Below are 22,726 nucleotides of genomic sequence, written 5' to 3'. Positions count from 1 at the left end.
GTTTTGTTAGCTAAAGAGGTATTTTTCTCTTTGTATGGGTCTCTGCAGTCTTCTTTTTTAAAGGCTGGTTTATATGAATTCATAAATTGCAAATGATTGAATTAATGAAATTCCCATTTTTCTTTTCTACTATTTTGGATGTCTTTTGGAATTCCATTGGTACACTCTAAAAGAGAATACAGGAGTAGCTGTGACAGGAGAGCCTGGATCTCCAGCAAGCAAAAGTTCTGCTTGCATCCAGCCGCACATCGGGACCCATACATGTATGTTAAGTTTATGTGGAGATGTTCTCAATGTACGGTGGGATTATTCTCATGCTCTCATGTGCAGAGTTTTTAATTGCAGAGAACAGGATTGGATAAAGAGGGAGAGAGATTCATTTATTTATAATTGGATCAAATATAAATATGGATCCACCCTATCTGATCCAATATAATCTGTTCCTATAATATTTATTAGGGGTGAGTAAGAAAAATAAAAAAACCAAACCGAAAATTTGGTTTTAACCGAATTAGTCGGTTTAATTTTGGTTTGGAATTTAAAAAAACTGAAGGTATCAGTTTGGTTTCGATTAACCAAAATAAAAAACAAACGTTTAACCGAACCGACTGATATAGTTAAGCATGTGCATTGCATGTAAGAATTTTTTTTTTCATATTAATTATTTGAATTTTAGATATATCATAATTAAGATAGAAATTAAAAATTAACAAAATTAATAATATGATGAAAAATAAACTTAAATACTTGTAGTAAATGTGCACATGCATTGCAATGAAAATTTTAAATTACAATAACATCTATTATTATTATTATTATTATTATTATTAATTTTGTATTCTATTTCTATCATAAATAAAAATATTTTTTATTTTAACAATTATTTTTATTTAATATGATGAATATATAACATTATAAATGTTCCTAAATGCTTTTGACAAAATTCTATATTTTTCATTTTTTGTGTTCTATCTTTTTTAAATATTTATTTTTTAATTATGACATCATGAATTTCTTTCATAAGTTGGATCATTGACCCACAATTTAAATAAGAAAATAGTTTTGCTTTAAGAATAGTTTTAAAGTATATACTCCATCTACATTATATAAATAATTTTTACTTATCACACTTAACTTTTGTTTGGCATAATTAATATATAAAAATCTATGATGCGGGAAAGACATGCTATCAGAAGAGTTTTGACCAATCAAAACCCACCCATGAATTTTGATAAATAACATCTGATTGACTACCATGTTTTTATCATATCTTTCCAATATCATAGTCGATCCCAATTTTTATATATTATTTTGATTACATGTACTTTTTTATTACTTTTTAAAGATTTATTATTTAACTATCATATTATTGATTAATCAATTGGACCCACACCACTATCCCACCACTCAAAAAAAATTATGATTTCTATGTTGACATTAAATTTTGTATTACATTTTCATCATTGATAAAGTTATTTCTTATGTATAATATTTATTTTTGTTCAATATAATGAATGTATAATATTATAGTTGTACCCAATATTTTATTTTTTTATAAATATATAACATTAGATATGTGCCCAAAATTTTCTCTACTTTTTTCAATTTTTGTGATTCTTCGTATTTTTTTTTAATTTTATTATTTGAGTATGACATCATTTCATTTCTAAGTTGATTTTAAAATTGGCATTCCATTTTCATCATCAATAAAAATACTTCTTATTTTTGTTCAATATAATGAACATATAATATTAGAAATGTGTCCAATTATTTTTATTATATATTTTACTTATTTTAATTTTTATTATTTAATTATGACATTATTTATTAACCTATTTAACTCCAAATGGTAAACTGCTTACCCACCACTACTAGGAGGGAAGAAAATGGTTTTGCTTTCAAATTATATTTAAAAATATTTATTCTTATATTATTAAAATTAATATTATGGGTTCAATTAGTAGGATTTAATGATGAGAAAAATATATCTTAAATATAAGATTTAATAGGAGAATATACCTTAGATATGAGATTTAATAAGAGAAAATAGGAAAATAGTTTTATTTCCAATTGATTTGAAATTTTACATTCTATTCCATCATTAATAAATATATTTCTTATTTATCATCAATATTTTCAACCTACTGTTGACCTAGTTGATTGAATCGTTCAAACCGTCACTCGGCCTAGATTTCGGGTCCAATTCTGTTGAGGCTCACCCTTTCAATTAGAAACCATTGACTTGGTAAAAAACTGTCTAACCCAGGCAGTTAAACCATTGACCCCTTCGACCCGGTCACAAGGTTGTAGGTTGCATAATTCATTATGTGCAAACTTTTGGAGGCCATAACTTTGCACTCTGACGTCCAATTGGGGTGATCTTTTTTTTTAGGTAACTTTTCAAGATCTATACGCCTCAAGGGCCTTAGGCGTCTTGCTTTTCTATTTTCACACAAAAAATCCCTTTTTTGGCCCTAAATTGCAATTTTTTTATATTTTTATAAATAAAAGTGGTTTGATCCATTTGACCTTGATGGTTGAATCGGTGACCTATGACCCAAAGGCAAAAACAAGTCGGCCTTCAGGTTGGTTTTTAAGATATTGTTTATCATACTTATTATTGTTTACTATGTCAAATATACGATGTTAAAGATGTTCCCAATTTTTTTAATTTCTATATTTTTTGTATTTTATATATTTTTGAATTTTACTATTTAATTGTGGTGACATGGATTGGCCCATTTGACCCAAAATGGTTTAACTTTTTACTACCACCTAGACGAAAATACTATTTTTTTCTAGGTAGATTTTAAAAGTTTAAGTTTTATGTTATTGGAATTATTAATTTATTATGTATGGACTTATTATAGAATTTAATGATGAGAAGAAACAAAAATGCCTTAAATATATGATTCAATGAAGGTGAATGCAAATTAATACCTTAAATGTTGGATTTAATGAGAGAGAATTGAATGCACTGAATATCTTAAAATTACCTCTTTTTAACTTATTTAATAGCAATATTAGATTACCCTATTTGCCCTCACTTTTTATCAATAAATCTAAATATAGAGGGGTAAATTTTGTCTAAAAAAATCCATAAATATTCTCGAGGCTATTGGTACTTTTTAAAGTGATATAGATAATTTATATTTTCTATACATTATGAATTAATAAATATGCATTATATATAAATATATATTTATAACATATAATATATTATTTATTATTTAAAATATAATATTTTATATATATTTCTAGTGTTTTATTATATATTTTTATAATATATTGCAAATAATAAAAAAACTGACGAACCGACCAACCAAACCGATGGTTAACTAGACCGATCGGCTTTGGTTCGATTTCGATTACTAGTTTTCCAAAAACCAGTAACCCCGATTTGGTTAATCGAACCGTGAGCACCCTAATGTTTACTAAAGAGCCATAGGTTCAATTTCAACCATTCAAGTCTCATAGAAGTTATCATTTCCTTTTATTCATGATATACAATGTATGGTATTTTCTAATAATATTATGATATTTTGATTATTTTTAGTTTAATTTATTTTGATGTAAATCCAATGGATAAGATTTACTTCTTAAATGTGCAACAAGAGTATATTGCTGCTAATGTGATACTTAGGTGATTGTCATTGCCTTACCATGCAGGCTTCCATACCATTGAACTCATATAAAATAAATACTAGGCTTTCATGTGAATGGAAAGAGCAATTTGGAGCATGAGCTACTACTATACTGATGGATGTTCATGCATAATGTATTCATGTAAACGAGTTGTTTACATATAACCATCCAAGGAAAGAAGAATAATAATCACAGGAAACCATATCAGAGAGCATAGTTACATGTGGACCACATCAATGTTCTTAACATAACAAGTTACTTATTCATCATTTTCACAAACAACCCTCATCTACCTCTTACAATACAGTAATGAGAGCTTAACCTGCTATATAACTCAACAACATCTAGGCTGCATTTCCAATTGGCTCTTGCAACCCACAAACCAGGTTTGCAGGGACTGCCTTATCAATCAACTTTGGATATGGTAGGTTCAGATCTGTATGACAAGCAATTTACCCTCAAAAGTTAGCAGTTGAATAGCAGATTATCATATTGCAATCTACAATAACATGGTGCATCTCAGTCACAGACTTGAAAGGTAATTGTAAACTTACTTTCCATGATTTTCTTGAATGTTTCCTGAAAGAAAAAGAAACGAAACATGGAAATTGTTAAGAATTTGGATAATGAATTAAAGTAAAGAATATGAGAAGAAAAGAAAAACAAGAACTTGCAGAAGAAAAATAGCAAGAAATATCTTTCTACTAAATGCATAAAGTGTTCATTTCTTTCTTTCTTATTTTTTCTTTTTCTTTTTCTTTTCCTTTTTTGTTTTTTGCATCATAGGCCAATGTTTACCTTATAATGTGACTAAACAATTTTTTACATATTTATAGTTACTTTCACAATAAGCAACTATAAAAAATCTCGTCCAAACAACATATCAGAAAAAAAAAAAAATCCTTGTAAATTTCCTCTTGGTTACATGCATGCAAATATTCAATTGAGGGTTAACCCCCTAAACGAAATGGACATATTCAAGTTTCTATTTTTCATTCTCTAAACATGTATAAGATCTAGCCTGGTATCTGATAAAAGTGAGGCAAATCAGTTTTCAATCTAATGATACATGGATATGGTTGCTCAGGTTTCCTGAATGAAGTTTATCCTGTATTATATATAAAGACACTTTAGAGCCAGAGAGTTACCTCATCCTTTGTTAAACGAGGATTGTATTGCTTTTCCTCTCTCACGGTACTAACCTGAAACCCAAAATAGGAGTGATACAAGCAGCTTCTATATGAGAATACTATTCACATTTAAAGGAACAAGAGGCATTAGGTGTTTTCCTACAGTGAATCCTTTGTAATCATGACATGGATAGACCAATGTGTCATTGGGCAAAGTGAATATCTGGATCACAGAAGAGAAAAATATTTGTTAATACAATAACGTTTTTTATGAAAAAAAATCAAATTTTTATGTAAACTTGCTTCCCTTTCTCTTTCTCCTTTTCAAGAAAACTAAATGATCTATATCTCATGTCCTTGCCTGTGAATGAATAGAGTGGTAGAGCTGACTTGAACTTCCACCCTGCATGTAAAAGATTGAGATAGATTACTTCCATTTTAGTTTACAAATTAGTTTTTAAAGGAAAAGGTGGAACTTTGGTAAAGCATGTCTTCACATGACTCTATTATTTAAAAGTTAAAGAGATAACAAAGTTGTGTTAAAATTCAAGCATGCTTCTGCTGAAAGGAAGAATATAACAGTAAAAATGTAATAAATGAATAAACAATTAAAGAAAAAAATTAATAAATCAAATTATCTAATCCTTCTACAAGTAACTTTTCCAGAATGAAAAAACTAAAACCAACATTAGCAGTCATAAGCACAACTCCAAATGACTCAACATATACAGCCATGAGATTTTTCTTTTACAAAGCATTATACAGCCATAACACCGTTGAGAACACTTCATATATGCAGATCCTACTTTTCCAATAGGATGACGAGTCCATGCCTCCAATGCTATCTTTTGCCCACAAATAGATTCTTCTTAAACGGAAATTTAGGACTCTTTTATGTGCTCAATATTTTTATCTTTTGTGTTTGAACATTTAAAATTGTACAAAAGTTTACCTGAAAATCTGTCCTTCCACATCCATGTATGAGTAAGGCATCACCAGTGAAAGCCATCCTTGGTTGAGGGTGACCAGATCCATCTCCTGTAACATAGGTAACACAGCCTAATGTATGACCAGGAGTAGCACGAACCTGCAAAGTGTTCATTGTTGACATTAAGGTGATGTAGTCCATAAAACTGAAATTGTATTTTGTAAATGATTGTAAAGAAAAGAACATGTGCTATAAGATGTGTCATATGCAGCTTTTCTTTTATATTCTTTTGTTATTACTATCAAATATGTCTATCAAATAACACAAGGAATACAAGAATGAAAATGAAATACAAAAGCTCAAAATAAAATGGAAAAGATACTAATCTGTGGTCCCCATGAACCCCAGATTTCACTAGATCATATGCCAAATCATGAGTTTACTCAAGCATGTAGGAGAATGAAATGTTCACCTGAATAGTTTCAAATATCATAGATAATATCCTCTGATAACTAGTTGCACTTCTTATCCCCTTCCATAATTTGTAGAAATATGTTCATCTCTTAATAAAAAAGTCATTACTCAATGTTGGTCCCAGTTATCTGGGGTTTGGGGAGAGGTAGACTGGATACAGTCCTAACCTTTAACATTTTTTGCATAAAGAGCCACTCTCAAACTCAAACCCACATTTTCACACTTGTCAGTCTGAGATTTTACCATTACACCAAGCAATGGCCCCTTAATCTCCTACTCAATAATAGATAGAAAAATATTGTTGTCCTTCACAAGCTGCAAGATAAAAGGCCATTACCGAGTGTTGGTCCCAGCTATCTGGGGTCTTGGGAGGGGTGGACTGGATATGGTCCAAAACTTTGGCAATTTTTTGGACAAAGTGACCACTCTCACAAATTGCAAGATCACTAATTCAAATGCATTAAAATCATTAATTTTTAGGAGCAAGATCAATGCTTTGGCCCCTCTTTTCTTCATGGTAATTGGAAAATAAACTAGATACTAAACAAAAACCTAAGATCAATCATCCTTTATCAAAACTTGGGCACTTGGTTTCTCTCTCCCTATCAAACATGATAGTGAAGATACTAAATGGAATCACCAAACAAATCTTGAATGTTATTAAGTATAGCTACTCTCCAGTGCTAACAGTTAATGCTAATAATAAGTAAATCATATTGGGATCTTTTCATTTTAGTTGAATAGCATTAGGATTGATGACACATTGACACAGAAAGAATCTAAATGGAAATTAAGAATCCAAATTAACAAACGGCTAGTATAATGTAAAAAGTCTACTTATCTCATAGACAAGCAAAATTTACAAGATTCTGTTAATATACCTCAAGATAAAGATCACCAAAGTATATTTTGTCACCATGTTCAACAAAAAGATCAGCTTTTGCTCTGCTTTCTTTTGAAATGATAGATTTCACACCTGGGACCCTACCCTGCAAGGCTAAAGAGGTTAAAAGAGAGGGGAAAGAAAGAAATGCATGGACTGAAGCCATATAGATAAAACATCAGAAGCATTACTAGAAAAACTAAATAGATATTATGACAATGAAGAAACTAGCATACCTTTATCAGTCCAGTTCCTGTGACATGATCAGCATGGCAATGGGTATTTATAGCATAAATCAGCTTCAACCCTAGCTCTTTAACAAGAGAAAGGTCTCTGTCCACTGTTTTGTCTACTGGGTCAATCAACTACAGAGATGAGCTCAGTCAGCTTGAGGTATAGACTTTGCTTCAATGGACAAAGTAAATCTAAGAAAACACAAGTAAAATGAATTCCTGAAACTACTCTAAAAGAAAAAAAATATATGCAGAAAGATATAAGTTGATCAGAGAAAAATGGAATAGCTGAAAAGAATGGAATGGTGGAACAGGATTCATGTAGCCAACCCATATAGTTGGGACAAGGCTTAGATGATGATGATGATGATACATACATGTGCAGGAATGTAAACCAACTGGTAACATTTGGCTAATCTAATATGGAGGCTGTATTAGATTTTGTGGTGCCAGACTCTGTGTACACTTGCATCTGAATGCTAGAATTTTCATTCGGACATATTTCAGTGCAGGTCCCAGCTATCCAAAGTCTTAGGAGGGGATGGATACAGACCAAACATCTGGAAATTTAGCACAAATGGCCGCTCTCAGACTTGAACCCAAGTTTTAGGAGGGGTGAACTGGATACAGACCTAGCCTCCAGCATTTTAAAACAAAGTCGCTGCTTTCAGATTTGAACCTGAGCTTTCATGCTTTTCAACCCAAGGTTTTAGCACAGACAATGAAATCTTGTTCAAGAGGGCCCTAGATTAGCTAATGAACTATCTAATTCTCTTGAAAGGCTTGGAGCTGGGATATCTGATCAGAGGGGAAGAGGGTAAGTTATTAGACTGCTTCTTTTGCTTTTGTTATCGGTTTACTTGATGTATTTGTGTCTTTCATCTTACCTTTGTGCTGTTTGAGTTACACATTTTTCTTTATCATTAATAAATTTATTGATCCAAAAAAGTGCTGAAATTCTAAAAATTTGTACCAAAAGCTTAGATTTCATATAAGGCCTAAGCCCAAATTTGTACCAAGAGCTGTTTGAGTTACACATTTTGGTCAAATTGTCAGAATAACTGATATTCAACTTATCCTAAAGTGCAACATGAGTGAATCCAACAGTCCATTAAAAAACAAATACAATAAGACAAAATTTGCATTACATGAATGAAAGTATGACATTACTGTTTTACATTATCACCTTCTAAAAAATGATACAGCTGCTATAAGAAATGGTGGGTTAATGTATTAACCAAGAAAATGATTTATTTTGCACATCACTTTGGCTGATATGCTGCACTTATTAATTATGGTTCTGGAGAAGAGTACATGACAATAAGAAAAGAACCGTCAGCTGGATTACTTTCTATAACTAAATATTCAAACATTATAATGTATAGTTAGTTGCAGTGTTAATAGGATTGTTATGATGTTAGAGTATTCAAATTCTTAGAGCCAAGTTCTTTTAGACAGGACCTTGTTCCCTTATCCCGTTTAACAACAATGGAACTTGCCTCTCTTTCAATTCAGTTTAGACAAGGAAAACGAAGAACTGTATATTTTAGGCACCAAAATCAAGCAACGAATAATTGCAAGGCAGTGGGGCTGTTTGATAACGGCTGAAGTGGTGGCTGAACTGAATGGCTCACTGCTTTGTCTTTCAGTGGATAAAATATTCCCTATATCTCTCTTACCAAGAGGTCCCCATGGATCTGCTAACATCTGAAGTTCAGTTCTGCTACTAATAAGAAAAACATAAAAAAAAAAAAAACAAACTCTGCGGTACAGAATTGAATAACCATTGAGAAGCAGCCGAGTGACTAGTGTTTGAAAGTAATTACAGGACGCAAGGGATAATTAGGAAAAGAGATACAACTATTACTAATCTTGTATATTTGGTCTTACTATGATTGGTGATATCTCCTTTGCTGGGTTGTCAGAATTCTTTCTGACCAACTTATTATATGTAAATAAACAAAATTTATTATAAAAAATATATAAAATCCTCTGCAGCTATCACAATGACCTGTACGTAAGTTGCCAACTAGACTTCCAAATATTATTTTTAATAGTCAAAGTTTCTTTTCTCAATGTGAGAGAGAGTCAGAGAGAGAGAGAGAGAGAGAGAGAGAGAAAGAGAGAGAGAGAGAGAGCGCTTCCCAATTCAAACGTTTAGACAAGCTTGCAAACAACAGAAAGGCAATTCAATGAAACTCGCGAGGAATAAAGGTGAGCCGCAAGATTCCACATCGTAGAACACAAACTATCAGAAAACGAAAATAAACAATAACCAAAGAGGCATCCTCGCTTTCAAATCAACTTCTGAAACAGACTTTGCACACAAAAATGTGCTTAAAAATCACGTAGAACAAGTCAGAAATTCTATTACTCGTGAACCACTAAATAGTAGCTTATAAACATAAAGGGTCATCTACAACGCAACTAACTGAAGTAAGAAACCCCGGATGTCAAGGCGGGAACACTCACCAGAGCAGGCTTTTCAGGGTGAGCGACATCGGCGAGCAAGTAAGTGTACGTGGAAGAATCCTTCTCGAAAAGCTGCCGGATCAAAATCCTCGAAGTTTCAGAAGACGTACTGTAACACTCCATTTGCAATCTTGGGTTTGTATTGGACAGTCTCGAGATCGAGAGAAGTGAGAATAAATGGGTCTTAGCTGAAAAGTTGCTGAAGAGATTGGACGAAGAGATCGAACTGCGGAGTAGATGGAACCCAAGCATCTGGCTTAAATGGTAGCTGGCGAATCCCTTATATCTATCTATAATTAGCGTTCGTTTTTTCTAAGATAAGAAGATATCTGAATCAGCAATGACGTTTCCGCTCATCGCCGATTTGCCATTGCGGTTGCTTTGCACACGCCCCTGGTTTTCCTCCCAACCACCTAATCTTTCTTTTCTTGCTCTCTGAGGCAAAATAACAAACAGAAAGCTACAGTTTAATTTAACCATGGTTTACTAAATGACAAATTTGTCCTTCTCGCTGCGAACTGCGGATATATTGTTGGTTACCGTTACCGAATAGCCCAATAGGACTGTAATACTGTAATTGGGTTGGATTCGGATCGGATCCAATCTGATCCAATTATTAAAACCTTTAATTAGTCCTAATTTAATTATAATCATGGGTTTCATCAGATTCGAAACATATTCGATTCGGATTTAATCTATGTCCATGTCATCATCTTTAAAAAAAAAATAGAAAACTAATACGTATATACATTAGTCGGGGTCGGATCTTAATCAGATCAGATAAGATCAACTCCCCATCTGATCCGATTCTGTAAACGGATCATCCAAATTCTGAAATAATCAGATTGGATCTATGAGATCCCAAAACCAATTTGTCAGTCTTCTCTCTCTATATCCAAGATTCAGCCATATTACTTGACACACTGATTTTGTTGATGTGGTTAGTATAAAGGGTCTTGGATACAATAAATAATGAGATTAGGGGGTTTTGATAGTTTTAAATGTTAGTAATCAACTGAAAAAAAAAAAAGAAAAAACCTATAGTATCCATTGCTGGAAACTCATGATACCAATTTTTATATATCCTGATTAATGATATTTTATTTGCTAACATCTCCTAAATGAAGTTTAATTTGTAATTAAATAGATAACTTGAATTAGGAAAAGCATATGATTTTAGTGTGGGAACTCCATAATTTTGAACATATTTTTATTTCAAATTAAAATATGTGTACCCCTTTCCCTGTGTGGAAGGAGAAGTGGGATGTTAATTATTTGTTTGATATGCCAGTATCCAAAGTCATGGAGATTTATTGATGGACTTACTCATAAGGGTTTGGGGTTTTTAAAAGTTTGGTATGATAGAAGACATCAAAAAAGACAAGAGTACTACTCTGTATGGATACACGGAAACCCAAGGTATTGGTATCCACCAATTATCTATATTTTGATCCTCGGGAAAGATGCCAAATTGATAGGAGGGATGGTGTTTATAGGGGGAGATAGGCATAAATACTTTGAAAAAAAATTGACCACTTCTAAGGTGGACTAAACCGTAAAAATCCCTAATATTATATTTATATTAGAAAACTATTTTTTATGTATAGGAGTTGGGGTTGAGACGTTGGGTATGAAGATACTCAATGAAACCTTGCTCCAAATTCAAATGCAAAGTAGTAGGTGGACTTATAAGCTATTTCCATATTAAATTAACCCTATCATGTGTTTCTTGAAAACTTATCTAAAGCTAAAGTAAAATGGTGAAACACCAACATGAGGAGATTCCAACTGCCTAACTATTTAATTAAACTTTTGATTTCATTTTTATTTTCTTATGAGAATTGGGCACCATCTTAACTAAGACTGTCCCCCCCACCCCTCATTATAAAGTATTAGGGCTTATTTGTAAGGTTGAACTGAATGACTTATATATTGCTTTCTCTTTTTAGGAAAGTGCTTTCTGATACAGCAGTAGTGAACAAGTTTTTAAGAAGGTTTATGAGCTCCTCGATGGAGATGATTGAAGTTGAAGTTGGGTTAATAATCACCATTCCTTCCAATATTTTGTTATTTAATTATTTTATCCTCCAAAATACAAAGCAAAAGTCATTTGGTTTAGCAACTTCAGCAATTATCACCATGTCTGCATTTTTTTTTTAATCTTTTTGCTGAGGATCTATCTTTATTTTGCAAATTGGAGTAAAGTGCTTAATTTCCGACAATGCTCTCTGTTTTATAATAATTTATGAAGGATTTATATTATTTACAACTACATTTTTTCAGAGAAGAATAATTGCCTCCTTAATCAAAACCGTATTCTTTGTAGAGAAAAGGGAATAAATGGATTTCAAATAAAGGCATTAATAAATGCATATTCCTTAAAATTGAAAATTGATTCTTTAGGTATATTCAGTTTTGAATTTATTTATTTGTAACTATGATTTCTATTCCTATTTATACAAAATTTTTACTTTTTTTGTCTCATTTGTACTTGTTGGCAGTTTAAACTGATGCACAATTTGCATCACCTTCCTCATACCTCCATTCTCTTTCACATAAGGTGGGACCACACCATTTCACTTCCACCAAAACAAATAAGACAAAAGGTGAAATCTGAAACAAAAGTAAACCAGAGTAAACTCAGGAGCACACGGTTTGATTACAGTTGCTGAACTTAAAAAATTATTGCTTTGTCTTTTAATAAATATGTTATTAATGCTCCGTTTCAAAGGAGTACGAATATAAATATATACAGTACAAATACATATTAAAATAGTACAAAATACAAGGTTTTGCACTTATATTTACATTTGCACTCTTCCAAACTGAGCCTAAGGAATTTGTGAAGGTTTATTGTATGATTGTGAATATGCAAGAACTCTATTGAAATGGGTTTTGAAAACATTGTTTTTAAGTTACAGTTTTCATTTTTCTTGACTTCTGCCTAAATTAAAAGCAAATAAAATACAAAAGTAAATTATGTTGTTGTAGCCGGTTTTAATGATTGTTATTAATTTATTCAAAATTTAAAGTTTTAGATTTATCTAAGGCTTCCGATGGATTGCGGGTTGACCCATCTGGAGGGCAAACTCAGTTTGACCTTTGTGGTCCTTTTCTATGCTTAGATTAATTAAGCCAACTTGGTTTGGGCATGTTGGTTGCCAGCAAGGTCTGAACATAGTAAGAAGTAGTATTCATTATGTTATATAAATTAATGTTTGCATTATCATTTAAAGTAGCAAGAAGTAATTAATTGCCTCCTAAGGCTGTGTTTGGAAATGATGCAAACGGAGTATAAATTCTTGTTCAGGGTAAATTTGTATTCTGGCTTATTTTTGCTTGTATTTGACAACATTATATTTATGTATTGAAAAATGATAGAAAATACATTTTTCAATGCTTATTTATATTGATATAAGATGTAAAATTACATCAATAAAAAAGAAGCAAATTTGCATTCAAGTGGGCTTTTGATAAAGGGCTTCTAGCAAATAAGGGCAACTATTTGCCCTAAATATCAATAAAAAGTTATATTTTTATAAAATATGGTAACTTTTTTACAAAAATATCAAAAAAGGGCATTAAAACTGTTCATCGTCTTCCTTTGCTGCTCTCTCAAGAGAAAGATGATGGAATGATATTTTTGCCCTGAATAAGGCAATGGTCGAAGGTTGTTGTAGCGGTTGAAGGTTTTCTACGCGGAAGTCAGTATCCAATATTGGGTACCCACACCTACATCAATATTTCTGTCTCCCACCATATCGTTTGGTTTCGTGTACGTGGAGCAACTCGAACTATTAGGCAGCCCAATGTGTAAGTGTAACGCTACGGTGATGCCATTCCCGTCTTCATTACCGGTCGTCTCATGATTTTCATCTACCGCTGGTGTGGCCGGCCGAAGCAAGCAGCTGAGAATGGTAGAGGCTCCACAGAGTTTTGGATTGTATTATTTGTGTCTGGACAGAGAGCACAAGACTCATTATCCTTAGCAAAGTTAGCCACGGGATTTGAGTCATCACGACAATCTACAGAAGACTCCATGTTTAATACTTTAATTTTGATCTGATGTATCTCTATCTACACTACTCTTCACAGACTACACTTGTCTCAAAATCTCGGCATATATATGTTTGCATAAATTAAAGATCGCAGTGAAAGTACAGGAAAAATTGCAGCATTTCAATATTATTACAAAGCCCTCAAACGAATACAAGATCAACAACCCACTTCTCTCAAACGATTTGGGATTGCTGTAAAATATTTTCTTGGGTGAAAAAAGAAAAGGAAGATGACGAACACAAAGCCACAACCCTTATTCAGGGCCAAAATATCATTCCATCGTCTTCCTCTTGAGAGAGCAATAGAGGAAGACGATGAACAGTATTAATGCCCTTTTTTGATATTTTTCTAAAAAAGTTACCCTATTTTAATTATTTTATAAAAAATGTTACTTTTTATTGATATTCAGGGCAAAAAGTTGCCCTTATCTGCTAGAAACCCTTTGATAAAAATAGCATATGTTTTATTGGAATTTGTGTTTGTATCCATTACAGCTAAAAGTCTGTTTAGTAAAAAGGTAAATTTGTTAATGCAAAACTAACTCAATTTTACAATCTATATAGACCGTTTTACACTTTACATATTTGCATTCACGCTTATTTGCATCATTTCCAAACACGGCCTAATGGACATTTTTGCTCATCCAAATTGATATTATAATTATTCATTCTCCTTGTGGATTCCAAAAGTACATTAAATACAACCTTATTTATTATTATTATTATTATTATTATTATTATTATATATTGTAATTTTGTCTCACAATTTTGTCCTAAAAGAAATGTAAAATTTAATACTATAATTTATAGCATATTCCCATTCAACAACTTATCAATTTCACTCTATTTGCTTTTATAATGAATAAATATATTTAATATATAAATTAAAAAAAATAATTAACATAAGATTAGTAGAAGCTAATATGTAGAAGTAATAGTTAGGCCAATCCATAATTATGAAAATCGAAGGGAGCTTAAGTGGTGGGTAAGGCCTCACATTGACCATTTTTATAGCTTTTCTACAAGTTCTTCATCTAATTCAAGACCAACCAAGAACAAGTTATGAACCAAGAATATTGTATGGGTCTGTTCTAGTATTGCACTAAAAAAAAACTTATGAATAAATAATGCCATTGAACTTCTTGTTTATTTCTTTTCAAATTATTGTCGGCAACATTAGAAGGCTGTCAAACTGAAGCTTACCACTTGGAATGTTGGTAAATGAAGAAAAACATCAGCCCATTCTAAACTGCCACAGTCGCTTGTTTTCCAATGTATCTATCTTGATTTCAAATTTTGGAAATTATCGGTTCTCAGGAAACAGATGAAGATAGAATAAAAAGTTTGAGAATCTAAAAACAAGTAATCTTCTAAATGGAGCCCATTTTTTTTATCTAATATGCTTTCCTTTATACTTGATCTTATACATTAGACCCGCTCCAAAGAAATAATGGGTTTTCAGTTGAAAAAAATGAAAATACATTAATAAAAAAAGGTTCAATATTTTTTTTAGATTTATTCGGATATTAGGGAAAGTTTATTTTTTTAGATATCATTGTCATACATCTTCTGGGTGGATAAATAACTTTTCCACATAAAGAAAAAGTCACTGCCACTTGAATGGGACAAAAATATATACCCCTTTTAATAATAAATTTTTATGGCTAAAATAGTCATTACCGTATTTGTATAGGAAATAAAAATATATAGGTATACACTTAATTAGATAAATCTTTTTTGAGATAAAAATAAATAACTTGTACAAAAGGGAATAGGGCCTAAATCTGTCACGATGGCATCATCATGAATTTTTATGTTGAGCAAGAAATCTCTTAATGTGGGATCCATCAATTAATGCCCATCCGCAGGTACACAATTGAACCAGGTACCCAACTACAAACAGATGTGGAATAGGAGCTCGCCAACTGTTTTTTCCTCTTGGTTAAGAGGGTAGTTGGTGCCTGGGTGGGGGGCCGGAGCAGTTCAGAAGAATCCATCACTTTCTCCTCAATCGTTTATTTGGATTTGTGCTTTATTTCCAGGGTTTATCCCAAACCCTTAAACAGACAATACGTGCTCCTCCCCATCTGAGAATTTCTTTTTTTTTTCCTTTTTTGTTTTTTCCCTTATTTTGTATTATTTATTTATTTGTTTGTTTATTGTACACTTGTAAATAAATAAATTTGCTTTTATTGGTTTAACACATTTTAAGATATTTGTCGAGTCAGCCAAAATTACGCATGGCCTTGCTTGTCTAAGAAAAAAAAATGGTTTGGTTGGTATAGAGACAGCCTTGGCAAAGTTTGTCAAGAACCCACTTTGATTGTTTATGAACCCAAGGTTGGCCTTGGAATTGACATCGATGTATTTGGCATATTCTTCCGTTTTTTTATTTTTTTATTTTTTATTTTTTTTTTTTTTGGGGGGGGGGGGGTGTGTTTGGGGTTACCATTCAGTCCACCTCTGAAATCCTAGCAGTTGGAAGTAGGTGTTAATTTGGAATTGATGCCAATTCATGGGCGAATATGAATGTTATAGGTGAAGCTGTCTACAGTTCAAATCTAAATTCTGAAGTGGAGTGCAGGCTAAAAATCCCTATTTTTTTGTGTTTAATCATATCCCTGGATCCCCATAGTAGGTGTACATTTTTTTTTGAAAATAGTACACAAAAGCATATTAGTAATTCTCTTTCAAAGTCAGTGATCATAAAGAATTCGAATCTGCAACTCTATTGGAACAAACCAGCTAATATACCAACTGAACCACGGCTCAATTTCTTTCATGTCTGTTTAATGTTTATTGACTTATCGTAAGAAAATAATTTAGCAATATTAATATGGGCACCCAACACCCAATATTTTGTTATTTTGTTGATTTTACTACAGTATGGCCCATACCAAATATAAATAAGGCAATATATATATATATATATATATATATATATATATATATATATATAAAAGAGGTCAGACTGATTCGGGCACATAAATTGAATAAAAGATATTAACATTAAAAAAAAAAACCTTATGTGGTGATTGATACCATTGAAATGGGTATGAAATCTGAAAATCTTTCTTTTAGAGGTTGGATCTTGTTTGTTGGGAGCATTTTATTTTGTTGATAGCAGATCGAACCATTAAATCTATACAAAGTGTTTTTCTAGTTTTCAATATCAAACTTAAGTTTCAGTAAAGTCCACCTTGGTCTTATCATCCAACGTTTAAGTTCATTTTTTGTTTTATTAACCCATGAGGTACTATCATAGTTGTAGTCGTACACTCGTACTTGAATTATTGATTATTTCTTTATATTAAGTTTAATATTCCTCTATTTAAAAACATTTAAATATATAAAAAAAGCACATCAATCCATTTCTGGTTGAGACATTTGGTCTGGTAGTGGGCTTTCGGTGTTACCATGAACAGGTAATAGATTCCCCAACCCCACCATCCCACCAGACCTTGATAGAAGCTATAGACCGGTCTATTGCAAGGTTTTTAAAATCAGATCGGACATGAAACTGTTCTGGATTCGGTTTTAAGTCAAACAATCCGATCGTTTGATCCGAACAGATGGTTCGTTCTGACGAAAAAGTAAAATAAATAAAAAAAACCAAAAACTGTTGTTCAGGTCAATAGATCAATGGTTCAACCTCTCAAATCAGTGATTCATTAACCAAATTAATGGTGTTTGGCCAAAAAACACCGAAATTGCTCATACCTCTCTAAATTCCTCACCATAAAGAGGTCTTAGACCATCTCCGAAAGGATTTAAAAAATAAACAACTCTGAAATTGCTTACGGAATTGCTTACGGAGACATGGCAATTTAAAATTGTTGAACCATAAATTGTCAGAAAGTGAAAGGGTATGAGGTAAGAGGTTGCTTATGGAAGTGCTTACGAACATATTGGCATATTAAATGGAACATATTTATGTCCAATTGCTCAGAAAAAGACAAATGTTATGTATGAATTAAATAATAATAATAATATTATATATAGTCTTATGTGCAAAGATGAAATTTTCTACTTATCTTTTGAGACCCAACATCCAGTTTCAGATCGAGTTTCTTGTTGTCCTTTTCCTCAAAATAGGTACCCATTTTCAAGAGAAGAATTCCTAGCTAGATTAGGGTTTAGGGAGTTCAGTTATGGATAAAAGTTGATTGAGAATTAGTAGCTAATAGCTCTATAATTAATACAAATTGAAGCTTTTTTAAATAGTTTTTAGATAATATAAGGTCATTTTCATGCCTAACGCACATGCTAGAGATGAAAAATACACCTCTCTATGGTGGATAACAAAGCCACATAGTCTTATTTCTCCTTTTTGGTACATGTGATGTGGCTTTGACCCCATAAGGGTAGAGTGCTATATGCTAGATCCACTAAATGGTAGCAGGGTACAAGTGGGGCCCAATGGCATTCATTATTCCTAGAGTCTGCCCTGTGGATTTAGACATGCATAGGAATGGCAATTTTCCCCATCTTTATTGGATACCTAGAGATGATGGGAATGGGAAAGGGATTAAGGGGGCGTTCTTTTTTCGGATTTTGAGAGGAGGAAATGTTGGTTAATGGAATTTTAATTCCCATTAATCAAGAATCTCATTTCTTTTTTCAAATTTATATGGGGATTAGGGAAATTTTATTTTCTTACGTACCACTTACTCGGGTAGGTGATACCTAACTCTCAGGTGGGTAAATAACTTTCCCACCTAGGGGGACAGTTGTCAATATTTGAATTGACAAAAATGTCCATTTTAATAATGGATTTTTATGTCTAAAATGGCCATTGCCTTATTTAGATGAGAAATAAAAAAACATGGGTAAATGCATTTATCAGGGTAAATGTTTCCCAGGAAAAATTTACCCAAATAATTGCATTTACCTGGGTAAGTAACTTACCAAAAAGCCAACATGGCCTAATAAGAATCCCCAAATGGGGATGAGGACAAGGATGGAGAGTGAAGTCTCCACCCCATCCTAAACCTGATTATATATATATATATATATATATATATATATATATATATATATATTAAATACACTACTTTTATATATGTATTATATATAATGTCATTTATATTATATATCAAAAACTATTTAAAAATTTTCCTTTATTTTAAGTAAATATATTTTCTAAAAAAATTTTAATTAAAATACTTTGAGGATTTGAGTTTCTAATAGGGAACTCGTCTTCATCCGAATCAGGGATGGAAGACAACTTTTATCCCCAATGAGGATCACGGTCTAAAATGGAGACTTGTTTCAAAGTCATGATCAGGGATGGGGAGTATGGTCTCTGCCTTGAACCCGCAAAAGAGAGGGATGCTGGTTTTTTGTGTAATTATATTCTAGCTTTGGTAAAGTCATCCAATTGACTTTGTATTTTTGTTAGAAGTTCCATGAACAATCTAGCACATGCGAGGTGTTGGGGCAAAGAGTAGTAAGTATATGGGCTCTTTCTATCTAACTACACGGGGTGGATAGAAGCTCTTGCTTGTCGGGATTTAAATTGACTTCCTTGTGTAATATTTATATATTATTAATAAAATGAACTAGAAATATTTATAGAGCATGAATAAATACTTGAAAACACCATTTTATGAGAATTGAACCAATCATTATACTAAAAATACGTGTTATTTTTTGAACATTGATTAGTAGATTTAATTGATTGAATACTGCTTAGAAAACAAAACATGAAAAATACAAACAACAAAAAAAGTCTCATCAAAAGGCTAGTAAATTTATAATAGGAATTGATGGAGGTAGATTTGGCCGATTGGATTGCGCATCATCAGTAATAGAGGACTTAGAAGCTAGCTTCGAGTTAGGTCTCAATTCTAGAATACATATCCTTGCATTGTGTCGGGTTATCATGACATCCAACAAGAGGTTTTGTTGGAGTAGGCAACTTTGTGAGTTTTAGGGGACCTAAAGGGTTGAATCCCTAGACAATTTGACAAGGGCTTTGCTCCTAAAATAATCTAAGTTGTTGTCATCAATGTACATGCTCCTAAAATAATCGAAACCAAACACCTCTTAAGAGCAACTATCACTTTTTTTCTGTTCTTTAACCTTGCATTTCAGCGAGAACATGAAGGATGTAGCTCGTCCACTTGGTGGGTCTTCCCTTCAAATGACTTTTTGATTTCAAGTGTTTAAGGCTTCATGGTCAGTGTAGAGAACAAATTCTGTAGAGATGAGAGGCTCGAATTATGGCATAGAAGTCGATGTCATTGAGCTAAGATCCTATCAAGTTTTCATTGAAGTAGGTTGCATCAGAAGCACTTCGATTCCAACCTTGGAATATCTAATGTGTGGCAAAACCATGAGCATAGCGAGGCAGCTTCCACAATATTTTATTTTTTGTGTCTTAGGGGTCTTCAATCATGTTGGACAACTCAAGTTCTTCAATGGTTAGGCACATAACACCATGAAAAGTACATATAATGCATTTTCCTTGCTTACAATATCTGTAGCCAATTACTTGAGCTCTCTTGCTATTACATTAGTGACTTCAGTTACTACACAGTAGCCAATTATTATTTGGGTTCTAGCAGGATTAAACACTCTCAATTTTGTCAATCATCTCATCTGGGCAAAAAAAAATACAAATCTCAAAACATAGTTTTCGAAGGTTAAATTTTAAACGAAAGCTTTTGAAGGTAATTGTCATTCAACTACAAGTCTCCTTTGCATTCCACCAACCAAGGCCTTCATCTGCTAGTACCCCTAAGTTTTTTGAAATTTGAAAAATTGATCATTTGTAGAGGTAACATTGAACTAAGAATGAACCTATACAATAAACATATCTATCATTCTACAGAGAAAGTCAAAGTCGTATCTACAATAAACCATCTCAAAAATCCATCAAATCTATAATAAGAGATAAAAAGCGAAATTAGAATAGGGAACTACTAAGAAGTTAATTTGTATACCCCCTATTAGATTCAGGAAGCCAGTGTACCTTTCTAAGCTACCTTTTTTGTTGGTTGGATCTATAAGACATGAAATCGAAAGAGGAAATCACTAAGAAGTTGTTAATCTTTCCTAGTCCTAGGGCTCTATGCCACTTCCATCATCCATGATGGCTTTGCAAGTTAGCCATGTCCCATGTATTATCTCAACATTGTACTGGGGCAATGAAGATGGATCTGTAAAACCTTGGTACATTTATATAAGAGATCCATTTTATTTATGGGTTAGGTTAGGTTAATTTTGAGGGCATGCAAAACCTATACCAGCTTAAGCCAAATATATGCAATACTCATTGTTAATATAAATTACGTGCAACAAAAATAAAGTGAGAAGATGATAATTTAGTGAAGGGAATCCTATACCAAAAGCAAAAGGCTTTTAGGTCAAGCCAACGAAGCCAAATTAGAGTCAGGATGAGAATTTTGTTTGTACTCTATGTGAAACAAGGTTAATTAGTGGAATATTTTGGCTCAAATTGGAAAAGTCCTAAGAAAATCCAAGCAAGCTTGAGTTTCGTATCCCTAGTTACAAATTATTCAAACAACTTCAATGTATCTTGAAGTTAGAACCTTCAAACTAAAATATCAAATCATTTTTTTACTTTCCAAATGAAATAACCCATTAGGTTTGAAATCCCAATGAATGTCCAAAATTACATCTCTGCTAATAGGACATGAACTAAACATAAGAATAAAAGACTATAACATCAATGCTATAGGGATGCCAATGGATCGGATCGGATCGGATTCCAATAAGGGTATATCTGAATCCGATCTTATATTATTAATTGCAAATCTGGTCCAATTCGAAGATCTGATCAAATCTCATAAACATGGACTTGAATTCAAATATGATAGGATGTTGGATATTCGAATATGATCCAACCCGATTTGATTGTTTTAAAAATTTAGTAAATTATTAAAATTAAAATAAAATATAACAATTTAAATAAATAAAAACAAAAAAATACAAGTATCTTTTCAACTATTTTCACCATATATATACATGTTTTTTATAAAAAATAAATAAAATAAAAAATATACAAAAATGCAATATAAATAAATAAATAACATATATATATATATATACATATATCTGTGTGTGTGTGTTATATTTATATAAATAAATAACATATATATCAGATCGAATAGGGGGTATCAGGGTGATCCAATTTTTAATCTGATCTGATCCGAAGGCCCAAAATGAGAATATTTGAATCCAAGAATATAGGATCAGACTTCAGATTGGATCAGATCATGATCCAACCCATTTGCCCCCATAATTGCATATATATTGGAGCATCATTGCTCCCTCAAAAACACATAAAATATATTGAAGCTAGACTTCTACCCCATAAAGATTATTTGTCACCATATTTCTAGTGAATGATGCTTTAATTTTCTTGATAACAATTATGAAGCAACAAAAAGATATTGTAAATGGATATTCATCCACAAATTCCTTCTAAATGAGAAAATTAACAAAAGTGGCTACACACCTAGATGGCCCATGAAGTAATAGAGTACTTCCAAAACATTCTAAAAAATAACAACCAGGGTTTAAATGGCTAAAATAGCCAATCAGATGCTAAACTATTTAATAGCCTCCCTCAAAGATATCTAATTTAAGATATAAAAAGGCACATTATGGTCAATACAAATCATACATGAATCACATGGAGAGAACCCCTCCATACGAAGATCCTAATTGCTCCAATAGAAAGCAAACACAAACATGTCAAGTGAAGTATCAAGTAATAAAGAATCAACATGGGAATGACCATTCTCCACAAATAAATTTATGTTCACATTTTGAATACTCTATTTCATATTTATATATAGAATAACAATTGCACAGCAAGCAAAAGGAAGGGAAGAATTACCTATTTAAAAAGATCGTTCATTGATTGAAAGTGG

At 32.1% G+C, this 22,726-nt stretch overlaps 1 protein-coding gene across 1 annotated transcript; it reads right to left on the bottom strand.

Annotated features, from left to right (window-relative positions):
- Nucleotides 1-3,754: 3,754 nt before the first annotated feature.
- Nucleotides 3,755-10,181, bottom strand: LOC104610283 (persulfide dioxygenase ETHE1 homolog, mitochondrial-like). The gene is made up of 9 exons (XM_010276833.3): nt 9,766-10,181; nt 7,297-7,425; nt 7,059-7,166; nt 5,728-5,862; nt 5,137-5,178; nt 4,939-4,998; nt 4,794-4,847; nt 4,200-4,224; nt 3,755-4,081 (listed from the first exon to the last, which is right to left on the bottom strand). Exons 1-9 carry the CDS (start codon nt 10,015-10,017, stop codon nt 3,990-3,992), a joined length of 897 nt encoding a protein of 298 aa, XP_010275135.1. The 5' UTR covers nt 10,018-10,181; the 3' UTR covers nt 3,755-3,989.
- Nucleotides 10,182-22,726: the final 12,545 nt, after the last annotated feature.

Source organism: Nelumbo nucifera, chromosome 4 (genome assembly GCF_055504915.1).
Source record: "Nelumbo nucifera cultivar China Antique chromosome 4, China Antique-T2T, whole genome shotgun sequence".
Taxonomy (NCBI): Eukaryota; Viridiplantae; Streptophyta; class Magnoliopsida; order Proteales; family Nelumbonaceae; genus Nelumbo; species Nelumbo nucifera.
Note: the sequence above shows the minus strand (reverse complement) of the source record. Positions and strands in the feature narration are given on the sequence as shown.